This window comes from Cervus canadensis, chromosome 30, assembly GCF_019320065.1.
Source record: "Cervus canadensis isolate Bull #8, Minnesota chromosome 30, ASM1932006v1, whole genome shotgun sequence".
NCBI lineage: Eukaryota > Metazoa > Chordata > Mammalia > Artiodactyla > Cervidae > Cervus > Cervus canadensis.
The window spans coordinates 30,871,288-30,898,212 of record NC_057415.1 but is presented as its reverse complement, the minus strand read 5'-3'; the positions used below and the strand labels follow the sequence as shown (position 1 = coordinate 30,898,212).

Sequence of the window (26,925 nt, the reverse complement as noted above, 5' to 3'; positions counted from 1 at the left end):
AGTTTCCAAATGTGATATTTTAGGAGATACTGTCCTTTGTTTTGCAGATAATTTTCCTGACCACACTATTTTATCTGTTAAGTTCCAGTGATGAGTACTACAAGCCCGTGAAGTGGGTGATAAGCCTGACACCACTATCTCAGCCAGGCCCTTCTTCTAATATTATTGGCCAGTCTGTGGAAGAAGCTATCAGGTAGGGATAAGATTTATGCTGTTCTTACTTCCTTCAGAAACTGCTCTCCACGAGAGGCCTGTTTTTCTGCCTTGAGCCTTCGTAGTGCTAAACGATTGAGGGACACTGGTGTTTTCAAATTTTTAAAATCTCCTTCGTGACGATCACGTAAAACATTTTCAGTGTCCTGCTGTCAAGTCTGTGATGTGCAAAGATCTAGCGGCCTGTCCCCATCAGCTTTCCACCCGCAGGCTCTTACTCCAGCTCCTAATCATCACGGGGTTTATTCAGGCGAAGCCTCTCCTGCTCCACACGTACACCTCACCTTCTCTCAGAAGCCTCCTCGTACTCTCAGGAATTCTGGCTTTGCTCATGGGGGACAGTAGATGGCCTTCCTGTTTCTTCCTGTTTCCCTCTGCAGCCAGGCTGTGCCCTCTGCAGAGGGTCCTTTGGGTCCTAGAAATGAGACATTTGGAGTTAGCTCCAAGTCATAGGCTCTGTGTGTATCATAGGTTCTGGCCAGAAACTTCCATCATGTCATCTGATAAAAATGTATCACAGGCTTCACTTCTGAATGAGCTGATGCTTCAACTTTTGTTCTTCGTATCCTCTTTCCAAGTCACTGACTCCCTTTTCCTTTTCATCATGTCAGGTAGGCAGAGGCCTCTTGCAGCCTTGTTTGAGCTCCTTCGCCAACCTTTGTCCCTCATTGTTCTTAACTCATTAAGAAGCCTCTACATCATTTGGACTTCTGTTGAATAGCTACTCAAATTAAGTGCTCATGTTATCCATAAGAGCTTCTTTTTTTAATAAGTTGTTAGGAGTCTAAAGCTTCTCTGAATAGTGAACCTTTGGCTGGCATTTCTATTTCCACATACTTTTAAGAAAATGGTAATTGCTCAAAACTAGTCTTCCACAGAAATCTTGATTTTACCTGATAATTTTGTCTGACTGATTTTGCCTTTTTTTTTTTTTTTCACTGTGTTCATATAACCGTGGATGAGGATACCACTTTAATCTTTGGAAACTCCTTGGTTACATTCAAATAGCATGCATGAACCTAAACTGTGTTTTTCTCTGGAAACTTTGCTAGGTTTTTTTCCCCTTTTCCCTCCTAGACTTTATTGGACAGTTGTTGTTTTAGTCACTAAGTTGTGTCTGACTCTTTTGCGACCCTATGATCTGTAGCCCACCAGGCTCCAATGTCCATGGGATTTCCCAGGAAGAATAGTGGAATGGGTTGCCATTTCCTCCTCTAGGGGATCTTCCTGACCCAGGGATCAAACCTTTGTCTCCTGCACTGGCAGGCGGATTCTTGACCATTGAGCCACCTGGGAAGCCGTTATTGGACAGTAAGTGGGATTAAAAACAAAAAAACTCTTATCCCCTTTGGTGCTCCCAGGTATCCACCTGGAGCCTTCCATGTAATGATTCCAAGTTTGGGACTATATTGTCTACTGTAACGCCTTTCAGGGTGAAGTTGTCTTCAGAAAAGATCCTTTTTGGTTTCAGCAACCCTTCTAAGCCTATTTGACCTTCAATTATCATCTTTATTAATCTAGCAACAGATTAACTTTAGTTTGTCTAAGTGATATCTGTCTGACTCAGATAAGTTTATGCCAATATTCTTACCAAAAAGGAAAAATAACTTTCTGTCTTCCCAGTAGGGTAAAGTTATGAGTCAACCGTATCAAGGCTGTCAGAATCTTCTAAGTGATGTGACTTAAGCCAAGTCTTACAGAAAATTATCTAGCTTGTCTATAAAGGACTTAAAGAAAGATACTACAGTTTCCTGATATAACCTTTATTAGCATAGCTGACCGTCCTCTGAATATCTATCATTGAGTCATTTTTTTCCACACCACATAATGCCATCTCCTTTGTTTTAAACATTATTCTTTCATGTCATGGTTTCTTGGAATTGGTAAGTAGAGCTGTGATTTGCACCCACATCCAGCGGATGGAGATCACACATTCTTCTGGTATACCATGATGCTTTCTTCCAGCAGGGAACTGTTGTGTCAAAAGTGAAGAATTAAATTTGTGGTCCTGTTAACATTATTCAGCCGGACACAGGAAGCCAGCAGTGAAAAATTCAGTTCTTTGCAGAGAAAGACAAATACCGTGTGATATCACTTATATATGGCATCTTAAAAAAAAGGGTGTGAGTGAACTTATTTACAAAGCAAATAAACTCACAGACAGAGAAAACAAACTTGTGATTACCAAAGGGGATATGGAGAGGGTCAAATTAGGAGTTTGGGATTAAACTATACACACTACCATATATAAAAAATAACCAGGACCTACTGTATAGCACAGGACACTCAATATAGCACAGGATAATCAATATCTTGTCATAACTATAATGGAAGAGAGTAGAAATATATATATGTGTGTATGTATAAGTGAATCACTTTACCGTACACCTGAAGCAAACACAACATTGTAAATTGACTGTATTTCAGTGAAAATTTTTTAAAAATTGAGGTCTTTGGTTCAGGAAGGAATTTGAGGTTAGAGAGAGTATAGTCATCTACAGCAATATGAGGAAATATATGTCTCTTTACAGGTTAGATTTGCTTTATCTTCTTGGGATCGTACACATTAATTACATGCTGTAACAGGAGCCCATGTCTTGATTCTAATGTGTACTCATACAAAAACCTTTCATTTAACTTTTATTTTTAATATGGAAAAAAAATTTAACAACCCTCAGGAGCGGTACAATAATCCTAATTGTTCTCAAAATTGATAGATTTCTGTGAGTCTGAAAAATATGGTGCAGACAAGATAACTTGTTACAGGCTGGGCCATTTTTCTAAGCACAGCTATAAAGTTATATAAATTACAGATTATAATTCAGGATGATTTTTAGCAGTCTGCGTGCTTTTTACTTCTTTACTGGGTCAAATTTAAGACTTAAAATATGCAGTTTTGCATAGATGCCTCTGAAGAAATTTCTCATGTATGTAAGATAACAACGAGCTCTAGTTCCACAAACTCCTGTCAGTTTTTTCATTCTTAGGGATTATATTCAAAATGGAATATGTTTCCTCATAGGGAAAGATTTTAAGAGGGAAAAATATTCCATACATGATCGTGAAAATATTATCACAATGTCCTGAGGCTGTAGTTTAGTCTGTAAATTATCGGTTATATCAGATTTTATAAGCACTGATCATCAGTCATCATCATTGTTGCAGTTAAGTGAATTATTAGACTCATTTCACGTTATTCATTAAGAAGTTAAAAAGCGGAGTTGAAATTGGGAGTGAACTGCATGTCTGTCCAGACAGTGAAAGTGTCTTTGTTCTTTAAGCTTTGCCTTCTGAATTATGTGGCTATTTGATATAAACACCGTCCCATTGAATTTCTGAACCTTTGTTATTTTTCTCCATACTTCCTGGATAAGTGTTCCTCTATGCTGACTACATCTGTGGTCGGTTTACATTTCATGGATTTTTGAGTTAGTGGCATGCATCCTTTACCCTCAAGCCACGTTCCGTCCCTCCCCTCAGAGCATGTCGTGTCCTGAATGTTTGCATCACACCCTTCTTCCCCGATGCTCCATTCTGCTTGCTCTGGTGGAGATATTGCACATTACTAAGTTGCATGTTGTCACGGCCTCAGTGCAATTTAGTGTGTGTGATATTTTCACATGAGTGCATGCACACGGGTATGGCTCTTGCTTGTGGGATTACAGCTTTTCAGGGCCGGTGGGTGGGGGGGCCCTAGTGATCAATTTGATGGGAGAATGCGTGTACTGTGAGATTTTCATTTGGAAAGTAAACATGCTTCCCGCCTCTAGTTTTGCAGAATTGAAAATACCAGGGTTAATAGAAATCGATGTCAATCATTTAGTAAATCAGTATTTCCAGTTTTCACTGGAAATATTAAATTTTAAATATTCATTGGAAATTGTTGTAGATTTAAGATTATAAATATTGTTTAAATTGAAATGTATAAGGAAGAGTTTAAAGCTGTAAGAAAATATATTTTCACTTATTTGAAGAGATTTCCTAATGCTGTAATAGGCAGAATTTCACACATATTTGGGGAAATTAAATTAATTTGTTTAAAGTAATTTATTAATAATTTAAGCTAGAGTTCTTAAATAATAACCAAGTCAGTAAATATAATGCCTTTTTCACTTACTTGATTAAAGATCAACCTAATAAGCCTAAACTTTGCTTCAGGTTTCTAAGGGAAATAAATGTCTTTTAAAAACTTCATAGTTTCTCTTTGTGGTGCTTTAAAAGTTGCTAAATTCATTTTATGAGTCTTATAATAGAACTAGTGTTGAGATACAAATGTTTGCTATTTGTGCATGTAATTGAAACAACCTCTTGTTGATTTTTTTAGTTAGTGCTAGAGGAGTAAGTAGCACATGATTGGTAGGCATTGTCAAAGACACAAAACCGTGTATTAACTATATAAAAATATTTAATTAATATTTACCACTACCAAGGACTCCACATGGCTTCATGTGATGGCTCTGTCACAGGCTTGTGTATGTGACTCACGGTTATTCCCAGTGGGGACGGAAGGTGTCCACGGGAGCAGCCCATCCTGAGCCACTTAGCAGCACGCTACATCCGTGTGCACAACCTGCTTTCCCCCTTCTGGAAATGCAGTGTCAACCAAGTTTCTGTCCGATTTACTGTGAAACTGGGTCTCTGGGGTGGCTGGTAAGTCAGGAAAGGGAGCGGGCTGTAATGAAGGGAGCTGGCAGATCCTTTTCCCAATTGGGTTTGTTGTTGTTTAGTCCCTAAGTTGTGTCTGACTCTTTTGGGGCCCCGTGGAATTTCCTAGGCAAGAATACTGGAGTGGGTAGCAATTCCCTTCTCAAGGGGATCTTCCTGACGCTGGGTTTGAATGCAGGTCTCCTGCATTGCAGGCAGATTCTTTACGTTGCAGGTGGATTCTTTACCGTCTGAGCCACCAGGGAAGCCCTCTGGGAATCGCATACTATAGTGATTTTCTTCCTACTAGAAAAATGGTTTCATTATCTCTTTGACTAGTATATCTTTCTCCTTAGGTCCCTTATGAGAATTACAGCTCATTGCCCCATTTTTTCTAGGCTTACTCCTGGGATATCTTACCCTTTCCTATGATTAGGATTTTTCTGTCATATCTCAAATTTCTTGTCCCAAGTTTGCTGTTAAGTCTTGTCTCTTATTTCCAACTACCTCCAGGGTATTTCCATCATCCTTTTTTTGGCTAAACATGGCCCAACTAAACATATTCCCTTTTCTTCCATGTACTCTCCTATTCTGGGGTTCTCCATGACTTTGATACACTGCCATTCTTTCTCCCTCAGGTTTAAAACCCAAATCTCAAAAAAAAAAATAAAATAAAATAAAATAAAACCCAAATCTCTCATGTTCCTTTTTTCTTTCGTGTTTTCTATTCAGTTGCTCTTCAGATCATTTATATTTCCTGTAGGCTATGTCCCTTTCTTTCAGTCTTTTTGATACCTCTTCCATCTGTGTCTTTATTGTCAGAGGTCATACAGCACCTTTAAGATATTTTTGTGTGAAAGCCGCTGGTCAGTATGACAAGATTTTACAATTTGGGGAGCCACTGTGTCACCAAGTCCGTGTCTCAGACCTGTATGAAATGACTGAATCACTAGGTTCCAGAGTTTGACTTCACTCTCACAGTACACCTCTTGGGATGCTTTAGAAAAATTTGATGTGTCCTTCTGTGTAGGCAGCGTCCCCTTTGCTGCCACTGTCTCTGCTTTTTTCAGTTACAGACAGCTTTTCCTTCTCTCCTGAGCGTATGAGCGTGCCTCCCGTGAACCCCACAGATTCCTTGTTTTTGTGATTTTGTGATACCTTGGGATGATTTTAGGTTTGTTGCCTTTGTGCTCTCTCTGAGCAGTTCCTTATTTCTCCTCCTTAACACATTGCTACCTTAAGTCTTCCAACTGAAACACAAAAATGAAGTACCCGAGATTGCATATTTTCATTCCTATTAATCATTGAATATGTGTGCCTGTTTTTGTACCTCTTGTATTTTAATCTCTGATTTTACTTTGGAATTCATAAGATTTATTTTCCATAAATTCTTTCCAAGTGACCTGCGTTGTTTGATATCATTTTTAGACGTTACTTTATAAGTTGGGTTGTGTGGTTTAAGAAATGTGGAAACAGTTTGTTAACAAAAGAAGAAAGACTGATAAAGTACCAGTTATATTATCCTTCACTTGTTCTTCCCAGGGGGAGGGCTGGTCACAGCCTGGATGTCTCAGAATTTAATTACCTCCTCAGAAATAAGATAATCACACTTATTTTTCTTTCTCTTTATTTTGGTGGTGAGTAATCTGCCTCAGAAGTGAAAAGTTGATGAGTTATTTCAGTGAATAGGATATCTTAAGGTTTTTCTGTTATCTTTTCATTAGAGAAATTTAAAGAACAGTTTAGTAAATCTATTTCAAGGCTTAAATAGAAGATTTGTATGTTTTATTGAAATAAAATGAAAACAGCATTCTCAGGCCACTGGAAAAATCAAAGCTATTATCAGATTTGGAATAAATTAGCCAGAAGCCTAGAAATAATTGATTTTTCTGAATCCCAGTATGATCCTGTGTTTATTTTGTTTCCACTTTAATCTTTGGACATTCTAGAGGGGTGTTTGATGCTTCCCTCAAAATGGCTGGCTTCTATGGATTATATACCTGGCTGACTCATACTATATTTGGCATCAATATTGTCTTCATACCATCAGGTAACAATTGTGTCATAACTTCTGCTGTGCTCTATTTAAGGAACATTAAACCATTTTACATGTATTGTCATCTTTGTCAAACTTGAAATGCTAAATTTTGATATCTAGTCTAGATTAGCAGCAGAAATGTGATTTGTAATGTTTGTTTATTGCTGAGTCCCCAGTAGCTAGAATAATACCCGGTACATAGTACACTGTATGAGCAACAAATATTTATTTTGTCAAATGAACATACTATTCTGAAAAGGGTTGATTGTGAAGTAAGGTCCTTCAACTAGCAAGGTTATTTGTGGTGGTTTTTTTTCGTTTTTTTGTTTTAGATACACTTTATTAGAAAGAAGCAAGGTAAGGAATGTATGTTCTCATCTGAGATTTAGAAACTAATCTCTGGTTTGGCTTTGGTCTCAGTGCAGATATTTGGCCAGTGCTCTCCACTTTTGTTATAGGACTGAGCAGTCGTCCTTTGGTGTCCCTGAGGGAGTGGTTCTGAGACCCCCTGAGGATGCCAGAATCTGTGGGTGCTCAGGTACCTTGGCTCTCTGAACCTGCAGGTTCCACATCTGAGGATTCTGAGGCCAACTACATACGTATTAACTAGCCATCAACTGAGAATAACAGCTGTGGGACACTAACGTGTGTGACTTAAGAGGAGAAGTAACCACACACTTCAGAAGTATTTTCATGATCCAGTGTTAAGATCTTGGATTTCATTTAACAGCAGATTCAGTTAAACAGGGCATATCGTTGCCCTAAAATTTGAGCATGTGTTTGTTTAACTTGTTCTGGTGGAAATTTTTAAACAGCGGGAGCTAGTGTTTAGATTCTGCTATTGGTATTGCTTTGATGATGACGTTAAAGTTATTTCTTCTTCTTTTTAATCTTGTATTAGCCTTAGCAGCAATCCTTGGAGCAGTGCCATTTCTGGGCACATACTGGGCAGCAGTACCTGCAGTTCTTGATCTGTGGCTCACCCAAGGCTTAGGATGCAAAGCCATCTTACTGTTGGTTTTTCATCTCTTGCCAACCTACTTTGTAGATACTGCCATCTACTCTGATATATCAGGGTAAGTATTGGACTTCTGCAGTTGGTGATGAATCATATCCAGGAATTTCTCTGGCCTTTTCTTATGAAGGTTTATTTTTTTCCTTTTGCTTTTGGGCATGGGTGAAAGGACAGGTGATGATAATCACTTCAGTGAAGTAATCTTTTGTGATCCCACTGATGTAATCAAAGTTTAATTTATATGATTAATATCATTTGCAGGGTATGCTATTTTGTTCTTAGTAAGTAGTATTTACAATATATGAGACTGTGGACTAAAGTAAAATTGTGAATAATCCCTGGTTTAGTGACATTTAATGTAGGAAAAAAGTACTCCTGTACATACTTCAAAATAAGAATATTTTAAGTACAGCAAGAAGTTAGTAGTTATTTTCAGAACTTCTTTGCTTTTGGATAAATACATTTTTAGATTGTATGATGATTTCCATGTAAGATGAAATCTCATAAGTTTGTATCTGAGAAACAGTGCTTTCTTTCTTACTTAAGGTACTATAGTATGGTTCTATGATGAATACAGGTTAAATTTAGGACAGAAGCCAAACTAGCAATATAATAAATATGTCATTTTTGTAGATTTTGGTGTCTCTTTTAGCAATTTGCATTTACTAAATCAAGCTGATTTTCATTTAGCCACATATCAAGATAAACATTGCTTATTAGAATCTAGAATATGACCAAATAATTGAATTTTATTCAGCTACTCAGATATAGAATATGACCTACTTAAACTATTGTCGTAGTTAATATATTAAATTTTCTTTAAATAAAACTCATTTCAATAAGGGCAGACAAGATCAAAGTTTATAGGAAGAGGACTCTTCAGTTAATTTGAAATTATGAAGAGACAAGTTATATGCTGCCTTGTTTTCTTTCTAGTTAAAGTATAAAATAAATATATAAAACTGCTAAGAAGCCCCAAAGTTTCAGAGCAAAAAGAAACAAGCACATCCATAAGTGAACTTTAGGGGGACTTTTGTGCCTAACATTTAATAGTTGAAATTTGAATAATAACTAGTTACCATGATTTATAGTTAAGTATTTTCATTTCTTTAAATTTTGTTGTAAATTTTATATTAAGGTTTTAGCTAGAATTGATGTTACTATTGTAATTGTATTCGGGTGCTATGAACTACACCCATATAAGATGGCAAACTCAATTATAGATTTTGCATGTGTTTTGACTGCCCATAGACCAGCTGTTCCCCTATCTTCATTCTTTCCTCGGGTCTCCCTAGTCACTGAGACACAACAATATTGAAAGAAGACTGGTTACTAACCCTACAGTGGCCTCGAAGTGTTCAAGTGAAAGGAAGAGTCAGATATTGCTCACCTTAAATCAAAAGCTAGAAATGATTAAATTTCGTGAACAAGACATATTGAGAGCTGAGGTAGGCCGAAAGCTAGGCCTCTTGAGCCAAACAGTTAGCCAAGTTGTGAATGCAAAGGAAAAGTTCTTGAAGGAAGTGAAAAGTACTCTTCCAGTGAACACACAGATGATAAGAAAACAAAACAGCCTATGGAGAAAGTTGTGATGTTCTAGGTGGAAGATCAAACCAGCCACAACATTCCCTTAAACCAGAGCCTAATCTGGAGCAAGGCTCTAACTCTTTTTAATCGTGTGAAGGCTGTGAGAGGTGAGGAAGCTGCAGAAGAAAAGTTTAAAGCTAGCAGAGGTTGGTTTGTATGCTTTAAGGAAAGAAGCCGTCCCTGGAACATAGAAGTGCAGGTGAAGTAGCAAGTGTTGATGTAGAAGCTGCAGCAAGTTATGCAGAAGATCCAGCAAAGAAAAATAAGGTGACCACTACATTAAACAGATTTTCAGTGCAGACGAAACAGCTTTCTGTTGGGAAAAGATGCCATTTAGGATTTTCAGTGCTTGGCTTCAAAGCTTAGAAGGACAGGCTAATTCTATGGCTAGGAGCTAATGTAGCTGATAACTTGAAATTGAAGCCAGTGCTCACTTCAGTTCAGTTCAGTCGCTCAGTCATGTCCGGCTCTTTGCGACCCCATGGACTGCAGTACACCAGGCTTCCCTGTCCATTTACTGTTCCAGAAATCCTAGGGCCCTTAAGAATTGTGCTAAATCTACTCTGCATGTGTTCTAGAAATGAAACAACAAAGCCTGGATGATGGCAGCACATCCATTTACAACATAGTTTACTGAATATTTTAAGCCCGCTCTTGAGACCTACTGTTCAGAAAAAATGAGTTCCTTTTAAAATACTTTGGGACTTCCCTGGTGGTCCAGTTGCTAAAACTTTGTGCTCCCAGCGCAGGGGGCCCAGGTTCAATCCCTGATCAGGGAACTAGATCCCACATGCCACAACTAAGAGTTTGCATGCACCAACTGAAGCTCCTGCCTGCTGCAACTAAGGTCCAGCACAGCCAAAGGAATAAGTACTATGGGTCATCTGACCCAGTCACCCGCAAGCTCTGATGGAGACATTCAATGAGATTAATGTTGTTTTCATGCCTGTAACACAACATGTATTCTTGCAACCTGTGGTTCAAGGAGTAATTTCAACTTTCAAGCCTTATTATGTAAGAAATGCATTTCATAAGGCTATACCTAATGTAGATACTGATCCTATGATGGATCTGGGTAAAGTCAGTTGAAAACCTAGAAAGGATTCACCATTCCAGATGCCATTAAGAACGCTTATATTGTGTTGGGAAGAGATCAAAATATCAACATTAACAGAAGTTTGGAAAAAGTTGATTCCAACCCTCATAGATAACTTTAAGAGGGTCAAGACTTCAGTGGGAAAAGTAACTGCAGATGTGGTGCACATAGCACAAGAACTAGAAGTGGAGTCTGAAGATGTAACTGATTTACTGCAATCTCATGATAAGACTTTAATGAATGAGGAGTTGCTTATGGATAAGCAGAGAAGGTGGTTTCTTGCCACTTGGAACCTACTTCTGGTAAAGATGCTGTGAAGATTGTTGAAATGACAACAAAAGATTTAGAATAGTACATCAACTTGGTTGATAAAGCAGAGGCAGGGTTTGAGAGGATTAACTCCTGTGTTGAAAAAAGTTCTGTGATGACTAAAGTGCTCTCAGACAACATTGCATTCAACAGAGAAATCACCAGTGAAAAGAAGAGTCAGTCAGTGCAGCAAAACTTTTTGTCTTGTTTTAAGAAAAATTGTCAAAGACTCTCTACAGTCTTCCAGCGGCCAGTCACGCTGATCAGTCAGCAGCCATCACCATCGAGACAAGATGCTCCACTAGCAGAAAGATTACAGTTTGCTGAAGGCTCACATGATATTTAGCATTTTTACCAATCAAATATTTTTAAATTAAGCTGCCTTGCATTTTTTTTAGACATAGTGCTATTGCACACTTAAAAAGACTACAGTTCAGTGTCAACATAATTTTTATATACCCTGGGGAAGTAGAAATTTCTTGTGACTCACTTTATTGCCATATTTGTTTTTATTGTGGTGGTCTGGAAGCCAAACCTGCAATATCTCTGAGGTCTGCCTGTGTGTTATTTCATTCCAGTTATGTAAATGATACCTGTGATAAGCTGGAGGACAGTTATGACGCTCCTATGAAATAAAAATCTTGGGCTTTCTAACAGATGTTTTTCTCATGAGGCCTTTTATCACTCCCTGTGTTAAAATCTGTATTTTAGGAGGTTGCTAGAAGCCTAACTTAGGAAAAATAGGAATGCCATTGTATTGTTACCATCTTTAAAAAAAAAGCATAATTAGTTGAATTACATGCTTAATTTTGCCCACTTAATTACTCTAGACAAAGGTAAACCTAATAGGTAGCTTGTATAAGCCAGTCCTAAGCTAACATTAACCCACTTCAGACAGCCACGCAGTGGTACCTGTTAACACTGCTGACTTTATTCCTAAGTCGCTGGACCTACGAAAAGGCAAATGTCACACATGTAGGCAGGAAAAGTTTTGCATCTTGATACTTTTACAATTAATATTCAGATATCCACATGGAAGTGATCTAAAGAAAGCTGATCAGCAATTCAGAAGTCAGGAGTATTAGGGAATGAACAGTGTGTCAGAGAATGTATTTCCAACTTACTCCAGGGTTTACGTTTTGTTAAAAGTTGTGTATAATCTGTGTGCCCTTCATTCCAGAGGTGGCCATCCTTACTTGACGGGCCTGGCAGTGGCTGGTGGAGCGTACTACCTGGGCCTGGAAGGAGCGATCATTGGGCCCATACTTCTCTGCATACTCGTGGTTGCTTCCAATATCTACAGTGCCATGCTAGTGAGTCCCACGAACTCTGTGCCCACACCCAACCAGGCCCCGTGGCCTGCTCAGACTCAGCGGTGAGTTCCAGCTCAGTGATCATAAACTGTGTATGAAATTGAGCTCACCAGTCTCTTGTTTTCACCTGCGTGTGGTCTGTTAAGATACAGAATATCCTTTTGCCTGCTATAGAGCTGTCACCTGCGGATTCCCTTAGCTCTCCCCTGTGTTGGAATCGTATTTCCCAGTATTGTTTTCTGTCTTGATTCTTCTTGCTTTTTGTTGGAGCACATCCTCCTGTAGATTTTTGGGAAGGAATGCATGGGAAGTAAATTTAGGGGATAATACATGTCTTTAAAGGCTTCTTCTAAAGTCATTCTTACTCAGTAGCTTGTCTGCGTAGAGAATTTTTCCCTGTGTAACTTTATTTCTTCATTGTTTTCTAACTTTCATGGTTGTTGAAATTCTGAGGCCACTCTGATTCCTGATTCTTTGTAATTCAAATGTTTGAAAACCTATAGGGTCTTCTTTCTTTTATTTATTTTTTAATCTATTTTTGTTGTTGTGTTTGAATTGGCACTTTTATCAAGTGCCTCTGTGACCTTTAAAACTGGAAATTTATGTTCTGCCATTCTGAAATTTTTCTTCAATTATTTTATTAATGATTTCCTTCTCTCCCTTTCAGAAACTTATTTTTATTTTGATGTTGACCCTCCTACACTGGTCTTGTCATTTTTAAATCTTTTCTCTGATATTCTTTTGGTTCTGTCTTTTTGGCTTCTGTTTTCTGGATGATTTCTCCAATTTTATCTTCTGTCATCTTTATAGGTTTCCATTTGAGCTATCATTTTTGGGCAGTCTGGTTTATTGAGATATTATGTGTGTAAATAAAAGTTGCCTTTTTTAGCATATAGGTCTGTGTTAGTTTTCTATCATATATGGCAAATTTTCACTAACTTAGTGGCATAAAGCAACACATTTATATGAAAGTCATGAGTCAGAGTACAGGTACAATTCAGCTAGGTCTTCTGCTTAGGATCTTCCAAGGCTACAGTCAGGGCCTGAGCTCAGGCAGGGGTTTCATCTGCAGACTGGGATCCTCTTCCAGGCTTGCCTGTTGTTGACAAAATTCCTTTGTTTGCAGTTGTAGCCACAAGTTGAGGCTCCTAGAGGCTGCCTCTTTCCATAGGCATTTTTATAACACAGTGCTTGCTTTCTCCAGGCCTTCAGGAGTGTTTTTCTGACTTCTGTCACTGATGGCTAAGACTCCTTTGCAAAGGGCTCACCTGATTAGACCTGGCCCACAGAACATATTGTCATTTTGATTAAAGTCAGTTGCTTAGGGACCTTAATTACATCTGTAATATCCCCTAACCTTCACCATATTAACACAATATAATCATAATATTAGGGGCTTCCCTGGTGGTTCAGTGAAAAAGAACCTGCCCACCAATGCAGGGTACACAGTTTTCATCCCTGGGTCAGGAAGATCCCCTGGAGAAGGAAATGACAACCCACTCCAATATTCTTCCCCTGGGAAATCGCATGGACAGAAGGAGCCTGGCAGGCTGCAGTTCATGGGGCCACAGAAGAGGTGGACGTGACCTAGCGACTTAAACAGCAGCAACAATCTTCACATGTCAGGCATCCTATTCTTCTGACTATTGGCTTATGTGAAGAGTGAGCCACTCAGGATTTGCAGGTTGGTTATTATGTGTATCACCATAATATAATCTGCCAGGACCATTGGTCTTGTGCAGCCGTTGATGTCAGTGCTTTTTGGTTTCCCTGTGGGGCTGCTAAATTCCTCAGTGAAAGTTCTTTTAATCTCCTGCTCAGAGGTTGATGGCTTGGCTGCCAGCATTCTGGGCGCCAGGACAGGGAAAGGGAGCGGACAGCATTTGAGATGTAGATCCTCACTCAGTCTCCCACTGTCAGTATGTCCCCTACCCTTATCCCTGCCTGTTGTCCCCCAGTCCAGAACTTTTTGTTTTACCTTCTCTAAGGGAGGAAAGGACGAGTTTCTGCCAGTAACAGGGAGCATTTGCCTGGCTGGGTGGAGGCGTGGGTGACAGTGTTGGACCCATGAGGTTTTTCTGCGTTTTAGGCACACTTTAGAGCAGCCCTTCTGTGTTTATCCCACCTTCGACCCCATTTCCAAAATTACTTGATATCACCAATTCCTGAGCCTTATTGAATAACTCCTGGCTTAGGATTCAGTTTTTAGGTCATGCTGGTCATAGCAGTTCTTCATTTGCTTTCCACTTTCTGAAAGTTTGTTTCTTTTAACCTCTTATGTTCTCTTTTTTAAGGTAGGTTTATGCCTTCTAATGTTTTTTTTTTTTTTAATATGTATATATATATTGATTTATTTATTTGGCTTGCATCAGGTCTTAGTTGTGGCATAGGAGCTCTCTAGTTGTGGCAGGGGGACTTAGACACACGGGCTAAGTTGCCCCAAAGCATGTGGGGTCTTAGTTCCCGACCAGGGATCAAACCCCTGTCCCTCTGTATTGCAGGGTGGATGATGGATTCTTGACCACAGGACCACCAGGGAACTCCCTCTAACGGGATTTTGAAAAGGCCTGAAGGAATCGTGTGTCCAACATAGCACTTCCTGGTGGAAAGTCTAAATGACCTCTTGAATAGTAACAACCAGCCGCCACTGACGTTTATTGGGACTCGGTGTGCCAAGTTCTGTGATAAAACTTTACCTGCATCATCTTACTTTACTTAATCTGTCCAGTGTTTCCATGTGAGGTTAGGAACAGTTGTTTTCCATGTCTTATAGATGAAGTCAAGGCGTAGAGAGGTTATCCTGCCTGTAGTCACATAGAAATAAGCAGGTGAGGTAGTGTGTTTTCAACTAGAGATCTTTCTTTTCCTTAACCATCCCCCGACCCCTGCTCAGGAAAAGACATTCTCCTCTGTTTCCTTCCTCAGTAGATGGTACCCCTCACTTACATGCGCCTGTGTGAGGTGTCCTCACAGCCTCCTATCTTCTCAAGTCACCATCTTCACCCAGTCTTACCTGTTTCATCTCAAATCCACCCTTTCCTCTTTTTCTCCAGTGCCACCCACCCTGGGCCCAGCTACAGGGTTTCTCACCTGGACTCTCGTGGCATCTCAGTCTCCCGGCCAGCCCCTCAGCATCCACTCTTGCTGTCTTCCAGTCTCTTGACACTGAGCAGACGTGTGCTTTTTAAAGGGGAGGCATATCTGGTCGTGATGCTCTTCTACCAGAACTGGCCTCCCACTGTTCTTACCAGGAAGACCAAAATCCTTCCAAGGCCCTGCGTGGTCTGCCTGTGCCTGCCTCATGCATCTGTGACATCTTCCCCTTGTCAGCGCTGCAGCCACGCTGGCTTTCTGCTGGGGCCTCAGATACAGCAGCTCCATTCAAACCGTAGGCCTTCAGACACTCTGCTTTCTGTATCTGGACAGACTCTCCCCCTCCCCTAGCTTTCCTTGCCTAATTAACTCCCAATCATTCTTCAGATTGCAACTCAAATGGCAGTTCATCAGAGCTTTCCCTCCTCTCAAGATTAGGTTATGTCCTGCGTTTAATGCTCTTAAGGATAGCACCTCCTACCATTCCTTTTTTTTACAGCTTTCATTTATACACTTGATTATTTGTCTTTTCGCTTTTTACTGTGGTTGCTGCTACTGCCAGGCCGTGCCCGTTTTAGTTACTGGGGTTACACCATTTTAGTTACTGAGGTATTCACCATACCCGTCAACCTTCGACAGTGCCCTCTTCCTAGTTCAAGGAATGATTGGGCTGTGAGGGAATAGTGTCTGTGGGGTCATGAGCTTTGGAAGGGTTCAGCTTGTCTTAGAACGCTCATGTTGTAACATGAGAATGTCCTCATTCCATTAGACCTTCTAATTGTAGATGCAGGCACTGGTGGCTGAGAAGATCCATCTGCATAACTATTTCTGTATATTGTTTCTAGGTCCCATGTAGTGCTTCTCACTGTTGACAGTGGGGAATACACTATTTCGTGGCAGTAAATGTTGTCGACACAGCACAGCTTTGGGCTCCCAGCTGTTTTGGCCTCAGTTCAATAATCAGAACCTATGGCTTCCCCTGTTGTCTATTAACACTGGGACTGTCTGGGAAGTGTGTGGAAAGACATAGTACCCCTGCAATCACAATTTTTCAAGTCTCAATACTTTTTTGATTTTTGGATAGAATAATCAGACTCGATTTGATATACTTATTTCATTCCTACGAAAACCTGAGTAGCAATCTTTGAACACTAAAGCTCAGAAAAACCTGTAGGAAGGAAGTCAGGGCATATCCCAGGAACTCCTCTGGGGATGCTGTTCGCTGTATTTAAGTTTTCCTTTACGCTCTGCCACAGCTCGACGTGACCAGAGGTGACAGCTGGAAGGTGGTGCTTTAAGGAACTCAGCTTTACCTTTTTGGGGAGAGAGTTATTAGTCAAGTCATTACTGTTTTTGGAAGCATTATCTCAACCTGACTGTGATTATCTTCCATAATTTAATACCAAAAATTCAATCAGAGGTCATTATCTTTTTATGAAAGAAATTACAAATGATTCCCAAATTAAGAAGGTTTAACTTATGATTTTTCAACTTGGTGGTGGTGTGAAAGCAATACACACTCAGTGGAAACTGTACTCAGATTTTTAATGCTGATCTTTTCCGGGGCTAGCGACATGCAGTACAACTCTCTCTCATGATGCTGGGCAGCGGTGGTCGCAGCTCTCATCAGCCGCATGATCACAAGGGGATACGACTGATGCGCCTACAGCCACGCAGCACCCAGACAGCTGTTCTGTTTTTCACTTTTAGTACAGTGTTCGGTAAATGACATGAGATAGTCAACACTCTTATTATAAAACAGGCTCTGTGTTAGATGATTTTGCCCAACTGTAGGGTTTCCCTGGTGGTTCAGTGGTGAAGAATCCACCTGCCAATGCAGGAGATGTGGGTTCGATCCCTGGGTGGGGAAGATTCCCTGGAGGAGGAAATGGCAACCCTTTCCAGTATTCTTGCCTGGTTAATCCCATTGACAGAGGAGCCTGGTGGGCTACAGTTCATGGAGTTGCAAAAGAGTCAAACATGACTTAGTGACTGAGCAACAACAGGCCAATGTAAGTGTTATAAGCATATTTAAGGTTATAAGCATATTTAATGTTATAAGCATATTTAAGGTTAGGCTAAGCTATCGGAGAAGGCAATGGCGCCCCACTCCAGTACTCTTGCCTGGAAAATCCCATGAGTGGAGGAGCCTGGTAAGCTGCGGTCCATGGGGTCGCTAAGAGTCGGACATGACTGATCGACTTCACTTTCACTTTTCACTTTCACACACTGGAGAAGGAAATGGCAACCCACTCCAGTGTTCTTGCCTGGAGAATCCCAGGGACAGGGGAGCCTGGTGGGCTGCCGTCTATGGGGTCACACAAGAGTCGGACACGACTGAAGTGACTTAGCAGCAGCAGCAGCAGCAGGCTAAGCTGTGATGTTTTGTAGGTTAAGTGTATGAAATAGTTTTTTGACTTAAAATATTTCAGCGTACAGTGGGTTTCTTGGGACATGTGTATGTGTATGAGTTGCTCGGTCATGTCTGACTCTTTGCAACCCCATGGACTGCAACCTGCCAGGCTCCTCTGTCCATGGAATTCTCCAGGTAAGAATACTGGATTGGGTTGCCATTATTTTCTCTGGGGGATCTTCCTGACCCAGGGATCAAACCCAGGTCTTCTGCACTGCAGGCAGATTCTTTACTATCTGAACCACAAGGGAAGCTGTCTTAAGGCTATTATTAAGTATGAAGCCAGGTATAATGCCATCCTAAGACAAGGAAGATCAGTATTTGGCAATTAAGCTAAAGTTTAACACCTCCTACTTTTTAATAGAGCAAGAAGTTATTTTTGTCTTTGTAAAATAATATGTGAATATGGTCTCATAAAAAACCATGACTCCTTCAGACCTTTACCTAAACCTTGAGGACTTCATTTGGAGTATGCTCCCTATCATTCCAGTTTAGGATAAATGCTCAATGAAAATTTGTTGAGTTAATAGATTAGTGAAACCAGGAGCAGATCAGATTAAAAGATCTTTTCACTATAAGGCTGATAAAAGAAGATGGGCCATAGTAACCTCCAGCCTTAGAACTCTATTCCACATTTTTGGAAGAGGCAGAATGTACAAAAGTGATGACATGTCTCTGTCACAAAGTGTGCTGGTGGGGGTTTAGGAAATACATACTCGGCTATCCTGTGCCCAGTAAAGTAAGTTACCTTAGTCAGTGCAAGCTTTTCATGTGTAAACATCCACAATTTACTCTGGGAAGCTGGGAGTCAACAATTTAACAGCTAGAGTTGTTAAATCAGAAAAGACTTAAGCATTCACGTAAATGGGTTTTTAAAAAAATTTCCTTGAAAACTTCCTGGGAAGCAGATCCCAAAATATTTTCAAGGAACCAAGAAGATTGCAAGTGAGAAATCACACCACACAATCCCCATTGCAATGAAAGGAACTGTAAAATGTTCACAGCAGTCTTCTCTCCCCCTAGTCACATGAGGCCCCGTTCTACCTTTTTTATTCTGTAAATTCTACCACTGTGGTTCAAAGGAACGTAACAATCCTTATGGTTTGGGAAAGAATACTATACTTGGATGGTTTAGGTAGGACATTTACTGTTTTTAGAAATAATACTGTCAAAGAAATACCCTGGCATTAGGACTCTGTGCTTTGACTGCTGAGGGCCCAAGTTCACTCCCTAGTTGGGGAACTAAGATCCCCCAAGCCGTGCAGCGCAGCTGGAGAAAAACAGTCAGTGCAATTTTCATTCCTTTGTTTCTTCCTGATCTAGAGGGTTGCGGTTTTAGGGGCCCTGTGGATTAGTTCCTGCTGTGCTTTTTGATGAGACCAGGAAGAAATATCTCCATCTCTGGGTTATGGAGTTCGTTTTCCAGGAGGTAATTGAGGTTCAGTTCAGATTAGTGTTACTTGTGTAGGGTTTTACACCGCCCCCCCCCCCCCACACGAGGTAACTGAGGTTCAGTTCAGATCAGTGTTACTTCTATAGGGTTTTACACACACACACACACACACACACACACAACACACACACACACACAACACACACACACACACACACACACACACACACACACACACCCCATCACCACCCACGAGGTAATTGAGGTTCAGTTCAGATCAGTGTTACTTCTATAGGGTTTTACACACACACACACACACACACACACACACACACACACACACACACACACACACACACACACACACACACACACACACACACACACACACACACACACCCCATCACCACCCAAAACATCTAGAGAAAACATACTGTTGGGATGGAAAACACTTAGCAGCTGTTTTCTTAGCTTGCTTCATTGTGTTTTCTTTCTTCTGAGTCCTTCTGGAGGCTTTCTTGGCCTTGAGGCAGAACTGAGCAGCAGGTATGAATTTCAGGGTTACAGCTAAGCTTACTTGTCAACAGAAAGCAGTGACCAGGCCAACCACAGTTTTAATCTTATTTCATGCATCTTTGCCCTGAGGCAGCCGTTTTCATTCATAATTTAGGGGAATTGAAGAGTTAGAGATTGAAGCTTGCAGGTATCTTAGAAATTTGAAAAGATATGAAAGAATGAATTTTAAGACTTTTTGGTGTTGGAAAATGCTTTGTAATACTGATCAGTTTTTGGTTATTGGTTTTATTTATTTATTTTTCCACTTATTTTTATTAGTTGGAGGCTAATTACTTTACAATATTGTAGTGGTTTTTGCCATACATTGACATGAATCAGCCATGGATTTACATGTGTTCCCCATCCTGATCCCCCCTCCCACCTCCCTCTCCACCCGATCCCTCTGGGTCTTCCCAGTGCACCAGCCCCGAGCACTTGTCTCATGCATCCACCCTGGGCTGGTGATCTGTTTCACCCTTGATAATATACACGTTTCGATGCTGTTCTCTCTAAACATCCCACCCTCGCCTTCTCCCACAGAGTCCAAAAGTCTGTTCTGTACATCTGTGTCTCTTTCTGTTTTGCATATAGGGTTATCGTTACCATCTTTCTAAATTCCATATATATGCGTTAGTATACTGTATTGGTCTTTATCTTTCTGGCTTACTTCACTCTGTATAATGGGCTCCAGTTTCATCCATCTCATTAGAACTGATTCAAATGAATTCTTTTTAATGGCCGAGTAATATTCCATGGTGTATATGTTTTCACAGCCTCACCTGCATTTGTGTACAGGTAAAACTGGCTTTACTGTGTACAGGTAAACCAATATTGGTTTTAAAGATATTCCAGGGCTTCCCAGAATTGAGTGCTACCTGAATTTCATGTACTCTGGGGCAACTTGTAACCAGCTTTACCTGTACACAAATGCAGGTGAGGCTGTGAAAAAGAGATATATAAATAAACGGGTAGGTAGCTATCTAGAACAATGGTTGTGGGGGAGGAGGGTGAGACTTTGCTCCTCTCAGGGGACATTTGGCAATGTATAGAGACATGTTCATCATCACAGCTGTAGTGGGGATGCTGCTAAACCTCTCACCGTGCACAGAGTGGTCAGCAGTGCAGCTATTGAGAAACCTTGATTAGATAGATACAGAGATAGATGGATAATAATACATATAAAAGGGCTTCCCTGGTGACTCAGCGGGTAAAGAACCTGCCTGCCAATGCAGGAGACGCAGGTTCGATCCGTGGGTTGGGAAGATCCGCTGGAGAAGGAAATGGCAACCCACTCCAGTGTTCTTGCCTGGGAAATCCCACGGACAGAGGAGCCTGGCGAGTTATAGTTCATGGGGTCGCAAAACAGTCACAAATGACCTAGCGACTAAAAGACAACAGCGATACATAAAACGTGTGTGTGTAAATCTTAGTTTGGGGGAATTTTTCCCAGTATAAAAGTATTTAAGGAGATAAATTCATTCCAGTTCTTTGACCCATTGGCATATATTCAACATGGTGAGTTCAGTCATGTCATATATAATCCCTTTCAGAGACACAGGAACCATAGCCAGGAAGCTTACCCCTTCCTCAAAGCTGTTCCTTTGGATGTAGAGTTGTGCTAGTTAGAGATGTGCTTGAGATATGAGGTTTCCATCCAGTGAAAGAGCCTTCAGATAACTGAGCAGAAGTAATCTTTTTTGTTCTGTATCATTTGACCTGTGCCCCACTTGACCTTTAAGTACTTCCTACGTGATGCTAAAGGGTTAACCTTCATTTTACCTCTGCCTGCCTGTCTAACCCTCCTAATCGGTGATATGGTTGTAAAGAAGTAAAGCAATCCCTCTCTAAAAGGATGGTAATAAACTTGTGTTTCATATCTGTATCATTTAAGATAGATTTGCCTGTATTATAATAACAACAACAACAAAAAACAAACTCAAAACATTAGTAGACCTTTAACAGCTAGAAGTTTATTTCTCTCTTGGCTGTAAGAAGTACAAAGGTAGGCAGACCAGGGCTAAGTGTGTCTGTTCCACAAACATCCATGCCAAGCCTGACCTCCCACCTTGATGTTCTGTCAGCCTTGGTTGTGAGGTCTTTTCATCTAAGATGAGTGCTTGTTCATTGATGAACTCTGACCTGGCCATTCGGCTGCCAACACAGATGCAGACCTGGCTGGATAAATTATGTAGCAAAGGCCAACTAGCTACTATAGTCCTAAGTTAGGCCCCAATACAGCAGACCCCCTCCATGCAACCCAGTTATTACCTGCCAGTTAAGCCACATTCACTTGGCTTGTTTGATGTAGGTCAGAAGCAGTGTAAGTACACAGTCATTTGATGAAAAGTCCTATCCCATTTCTCCTGCTCTGAACCACAACACTCAGAGCTGGCACTTTGCTGGATCAGTTTTCCTATTTTGCAATAAAAGTTATCCAGTTAGCATTTAATCTTTAGTCTCGTATTGTTTTTCTCTTTAACATCATTGTGTCTACTTTCCAGTCAGCAGAAAAGATCACCTTTCTCTTTTAAGGACATTGCCCAGAAATCACTCAACACTTCTACTTACATCTCGTTGGCCAGATGTTAGTTACATGGTCATTAATTTCAAGACAGTTTAGGGAAACAGTCTTTTGGATAGACCCTCCAAAAAAAAACTAGAGTTCTTGTTGCTGCAGGTTGAGAAACAACTATCAGACTTTGAAACAATAATCAGTGAAAATCCTAAGAAAAAAACCAGTGACTACATAATGGCACCAAGGCTCTCAACTTAGAGGAATATTATATGACAGTGAATTACTGGTTAGATGCTATTTTTCTTTTCTAAGTATCTCTGTGGTTTTATTCCCCACCCCGCCCCCCAACTTTTCCTAAAAGCAAAGCTAATCATTCTGTCTTTTTTTCTTAAAGGACTTTCCGTGACATTTCTGAAGACCTGAAACCTTCGGTAGACTGACTTGGTTTCCAACCCCAGTGATTTCTCTAAGGAAATTCAGCCTTGACTGTGAGTTCAGCTCAGCTGTGGCCTCCTGTCTTTTCAGCGGTGCCTGGCAGACAGACCCCAGGACGAGACGCAGGAGCCTCCGGGCCTTCGGTACCGGATGCCTGGACAGCAGAGGCCTGGCTGTGGGCGCCTTGCATTTGGAAGCACAGCTTTAGAGCTCTGAAATGTGGTTTACTCACTTAAGTGTTGCTAAGATGGCTTGAAAAGTTTCCGTTTATACACTGGTATTGTGGCTTGAAATTTTCCCACTTTGGTTATCTATATTATAATACATATTTATAACTTTTTTTTTTTTTAAGAGCCGTAAACTACCTGCTGTATATAGTGTGATTTTCTCCTCTTTTAAGAAATCTGTCCTTAAACTTTTCTACGACAGTCACTTTTCAATGAAGAGGGCTTTCACTTTGGAGAAGGTAGTTGCTTGAGCAGGAAAAAAATGAGTCTTCTCCCTTCTTCCACAATGTATGGTCCTCTCATAAGAAAGATCAAGTCTTCAGTGTAAGGGTGGGTAGCTTATTTGAAGTTCAGTTAGTTGTATGTTGCAGCCATAGAAGAAGAAAGACTGAAGCCCTCCCTCCCCTTCTCCCTCCACCCCTTATCACTCTATTGCCAAATTTCTAAAACTTGGCTGACCACACTGACATTAATTAAGTATTAAGCTGCTATTAATGGTAACAATATGATAGAATTCATGTTGTGATTTTTTTTTTTTCTTTCCAAATGTTTTAAGTAAAAAAAATCTCAGGGGCAGCAGTGTTCTGATTTGTTAAATGTCTCTGTTTTACTATTTAGATTTTGGCCAATTAGTTACTTACTAGCGTAAAATTTTGTATCTGTGCAGTATTTTCCCATCATTTAGCACAGTGCCTTGCACACAGACTCTAGATGAATGCTTGTTGAATTAAATTGTGACTTTTAAAATATCTCAGATATCACAATAACCAGCATACTGCTCTACATTTTACAAAATCTTTTCGCACGTATTATTTCACAATCACTTCACATCAGCATTCATTCAGCTTCACATTATTTTACGTTTCACACAGATGGGGAAGCTAAAGTTCAGAAAAGTGACCAAGTCTCCAAGTCATGAGGTTTAGTAAAATTTGACCTCAGATCTTCCTGACTCAACAGTCTGCCAACCTTGCTATACTCCAGTGACTCTCTTAGTATCTTAGCACAGTTTTTCCAGTGCTTTGAGGTAGAATCATGTCCTGTTCTATTGCATAGGCTACAGTTAATGACAGGCAGGGCCAGGACGTCAGAACCCAGCTTTCCCTTTGCGCCCTTTCTCCTTTGTAAAACAACCTTCAGCCTCTTTCTCTGTCCCCAAGGGAGTATTCAGTATGGAGAGGATTCTTAAGTAACAAAGATTTCCTTTTTGGAAAAACATTTAAAAGTAGAAATCCTTTTTTCTAAAACTTTATTTTCTCATTAAGAAGCATAATTAATGATAATTACATTAAATTTATTCTGATATTAAGAAAAACTTGCTCTAGAAAAGAGGCTACTGCGAGGTCTTTGTTTATACAATAAACTATATGCAGATATCTTATATTTCCTATGAATCCTTCAACAGTTACAGTCAGATATTCCACCAAGTGCTACATTTGGCATTAATTAACTCATTCTTTTCTTTAATCACTTGTTCAGTCATTCATTCTTTAAAGCATTGGTTGAGAGTTTCCCAAACTCTGGGTTCCATACTGGGCACTGTACAGAGTGTTGTAGGGGCTAACTCATAAGAAGGCCTTCTCTTTAACTCATAAGAAGGCCTTGAATCTTAGCCAGATTATGTGTATTGCTAAAATTAAAAATGTTGCATTAAAAGTTTTAAGAAAGAAGTCAGGTTTGTTTTTGCTAATGATAAAATGATAAGTTTATAGCTGTGATTAGCACATATTTATAAGAGGCAAATATTATGCATAATGAGTTAGTGTGCATATACAGATTATGTTCCTCCAAAGTGTTTTTAGCTGTATAAAGTGAAATGGTGAACATATAAACTTGAGGTAATATATGGTTCTTCCTGGTCATAATTATTAGTATGAATACTAGGTCTTTAGAGGGGGACCCTGAGCCCTAAGAGAACGGTTTAGAGCTGTCAAAATTGGTTCTGATGTAGTATCACCCTGAAATATCAAGAGCAGAGGTGCCCCAGACTACTACCCAGTCACATCAGGAAACTTGAGCTGCCCCAGTGCTCCAGCAAGACGATCTCAGGATTTGACCCAGAAAGAGAAAGAGTTTTTAGTTTCCCTAAAAACAGACAATTGATGAAGTAGAAGTAGCTTCAGTAAAAGCTAAGTACCGAAATCCTATCACAGTGTTCTATCACTGTGATAGAACACATTTTATCACTTTATTAAAGAGAAGTTTGAAGGTCACATTCACTACTCAGCTGTAAGCTGAATGGAGGGGAAAAAAGCTCCCCACACAGTATGCTCCTCTCTTTTCCGAGAGAGAATGGGGCATAGAATTTTCAGCATAAACCCATGCCATGTAAGTCCAGCGTCAGTTGCAAAATTTCTATCACATTCTCTGTTTCTGGAAGTGATCTCTGCCAGACTGCCTTAGATACCAGTTTTATTTATTTTTAAGTTTGCAGGAATTCTTAACACCCATTTCCATTAAAGGTGGTTAGCTGGCAGAGTTTTCCCTTGACTTTGGAGACTGGTGCAGATTGACTCTTGATACCCAAGAAGCGTTATTTAAACAAACTGAGTAGCTCTGGAAATAGCAGTTTATTCCAGTTGGAGGGCTTAGGTGAGGTCCTCTGGCTAACCTTGGTCTTAATAAGAACCCGCTGTGACCCACCTGGACTTTCTAGTACCCCTGGTTCCACTTTGGTTGTATTCAGCGTTTCGGGATGTGTCACTGCCGAGCCAGATTTACTCAGAAGTTCAGGCCGTGAGGGGTTAGCCTAGAGCAAAGTAATGTCAGGTGAGCTCACCAGAGGTTTCAACCTCAAAGCTTATAGGAAGACTGCAGTCTCCACTAAGGGTCTTCAAGACCCTTATAAAAGTATTAGAGTAGGCATTTTGCAGTAGAAATAGCCCCTGGCAACATAGTTCCAAATGTTAGTTCCAGCCAAGGACAAGTATTTTTTTGTTTTTATGTATTTCTTGTCTTTGCACATTTTTCTATCAAAATATATTCTTTTCATTAACTTAGGCACACATGCATGCTAAGTCACTTCAGTTGTGTCTGATTCTTTGCGACCCCATGGACTATAGCCTGCCAACCTCCTCTGTCCATGGAATTCTCCAGGCAAGAATACTGGAGTGAGTTGCCATTTCCTCTTCCAGGGGATCTTCCTGACCCAGGGATCGAACCTGAGTATCCTGCATCTCCTGGATTGTCAGGCAGATTCTTTACCGCTAGCGCCACCTGGGAAGCCCCAAGAGGAAGTTAGTGTTCAGTAATTATGTTTCAAAATCTCATTTTATTTGGAAATGATCTAGCTATTCAATAAACTTTCATCACTTAGTTTAGCTACTCCAATCTGGAGAGACTATTTTATATAGACTTTCCTAAAGTATAATTAATCTTTTTTTTTAATAATTATTCTTAATAGAGTTTGTCCAAAGCTCTTGTCTCATTTATAGTTTTCTTTTTTAAAGTTTCTTCAAAAAAAAGTTTCTTCACTCAAGTTACTTTCCTTGTTGACAAATTTAGCTTACATTAACTTAAGATCTGCGAAAAAACTACTCATGCTATATGAAACCACTAAACAGTTAATTTTTTTGGTAGTTTAAAAATCAGAGAATTATAAACCAACATGTTCTGTCTGCCTCCTGGAGTCATACAAATTCTGTGCTAGAATAGGCTTTATATAATTAGGTGATCCTGTCATTTAACAGAGAAGGAAACAAGTCCACAGGTCGAAGTGTCTTTTCTAACATGGCGCCCGTCAGTGACAACTCAGAGTCGAGTCAGTTCTTTTTTCTCTCAGTCCATTGTTCTATTTCTCTTCCTTTCCCTCCTAGTTGAGTTGTTGTTGTTCTGTCGCTAAGTCCTGTCCAACCCTTTGCGACCCCATGCAGCTTGCCAGTTTTGGAAAAAATGTGTTCCTTATAGCAGTAGTTCCAAGGAATGTTGTTAGATGTTCTGAGTGAATGAAAGAGTATAGGAGTTGGGGGAAGGGACTCCATGGTCAGTTAAAATTGAGGAATGCTGAATTGGTTTCCTTTCTGAAGTAGGACTTTGAAGAGTTTTTAACATGCTATTATATATTGTGAATTTATAAGAGG

The 26,925-nt window shown here is 40.1% G+C and overlaps 1 protein-coding gene across 2 annotated transcripts in view; it reads left to right on the top strand.

Annotated features, from left to right (window-relative positions):
* The window catches only part of TMEM245 (transmembrane protein 245), a 77,045-nt gene extending 51,844 nt beyond the window's left edge, over window positions 1-25,201 (top strand). For both annotated transcript variants that reach the window (XM_043453100.1, XM_043453099.1), the window contains 5 exons: window positions 48-193; window positions 6,807-6,907; window positions 7,797-7,971; window positions 12,083-12,277; window positions 22,579-25,201. In XM_043453100.1, coding sequence (XP_043309035.1) covers window positions 48-193; window positions 6,807-6,907; window positions 7,797-7,971; window positions 12,083-12,277; window positions 22,579-22,624 — 663 coding nt within the window. In that variant the 3' untranslated portion in view covers window positions 22,625-25,201. The remainder of the gene's footprint in view (window positions 1-47; window positions 194-6,806; window positions 6,908-7,796; window positions 7,972-12,082; window positions 12,278-22,578) is intronic.
* The last annotated feature ends 1,724 nt before the right edge of the window (window positions 25,202-26,925 follow it).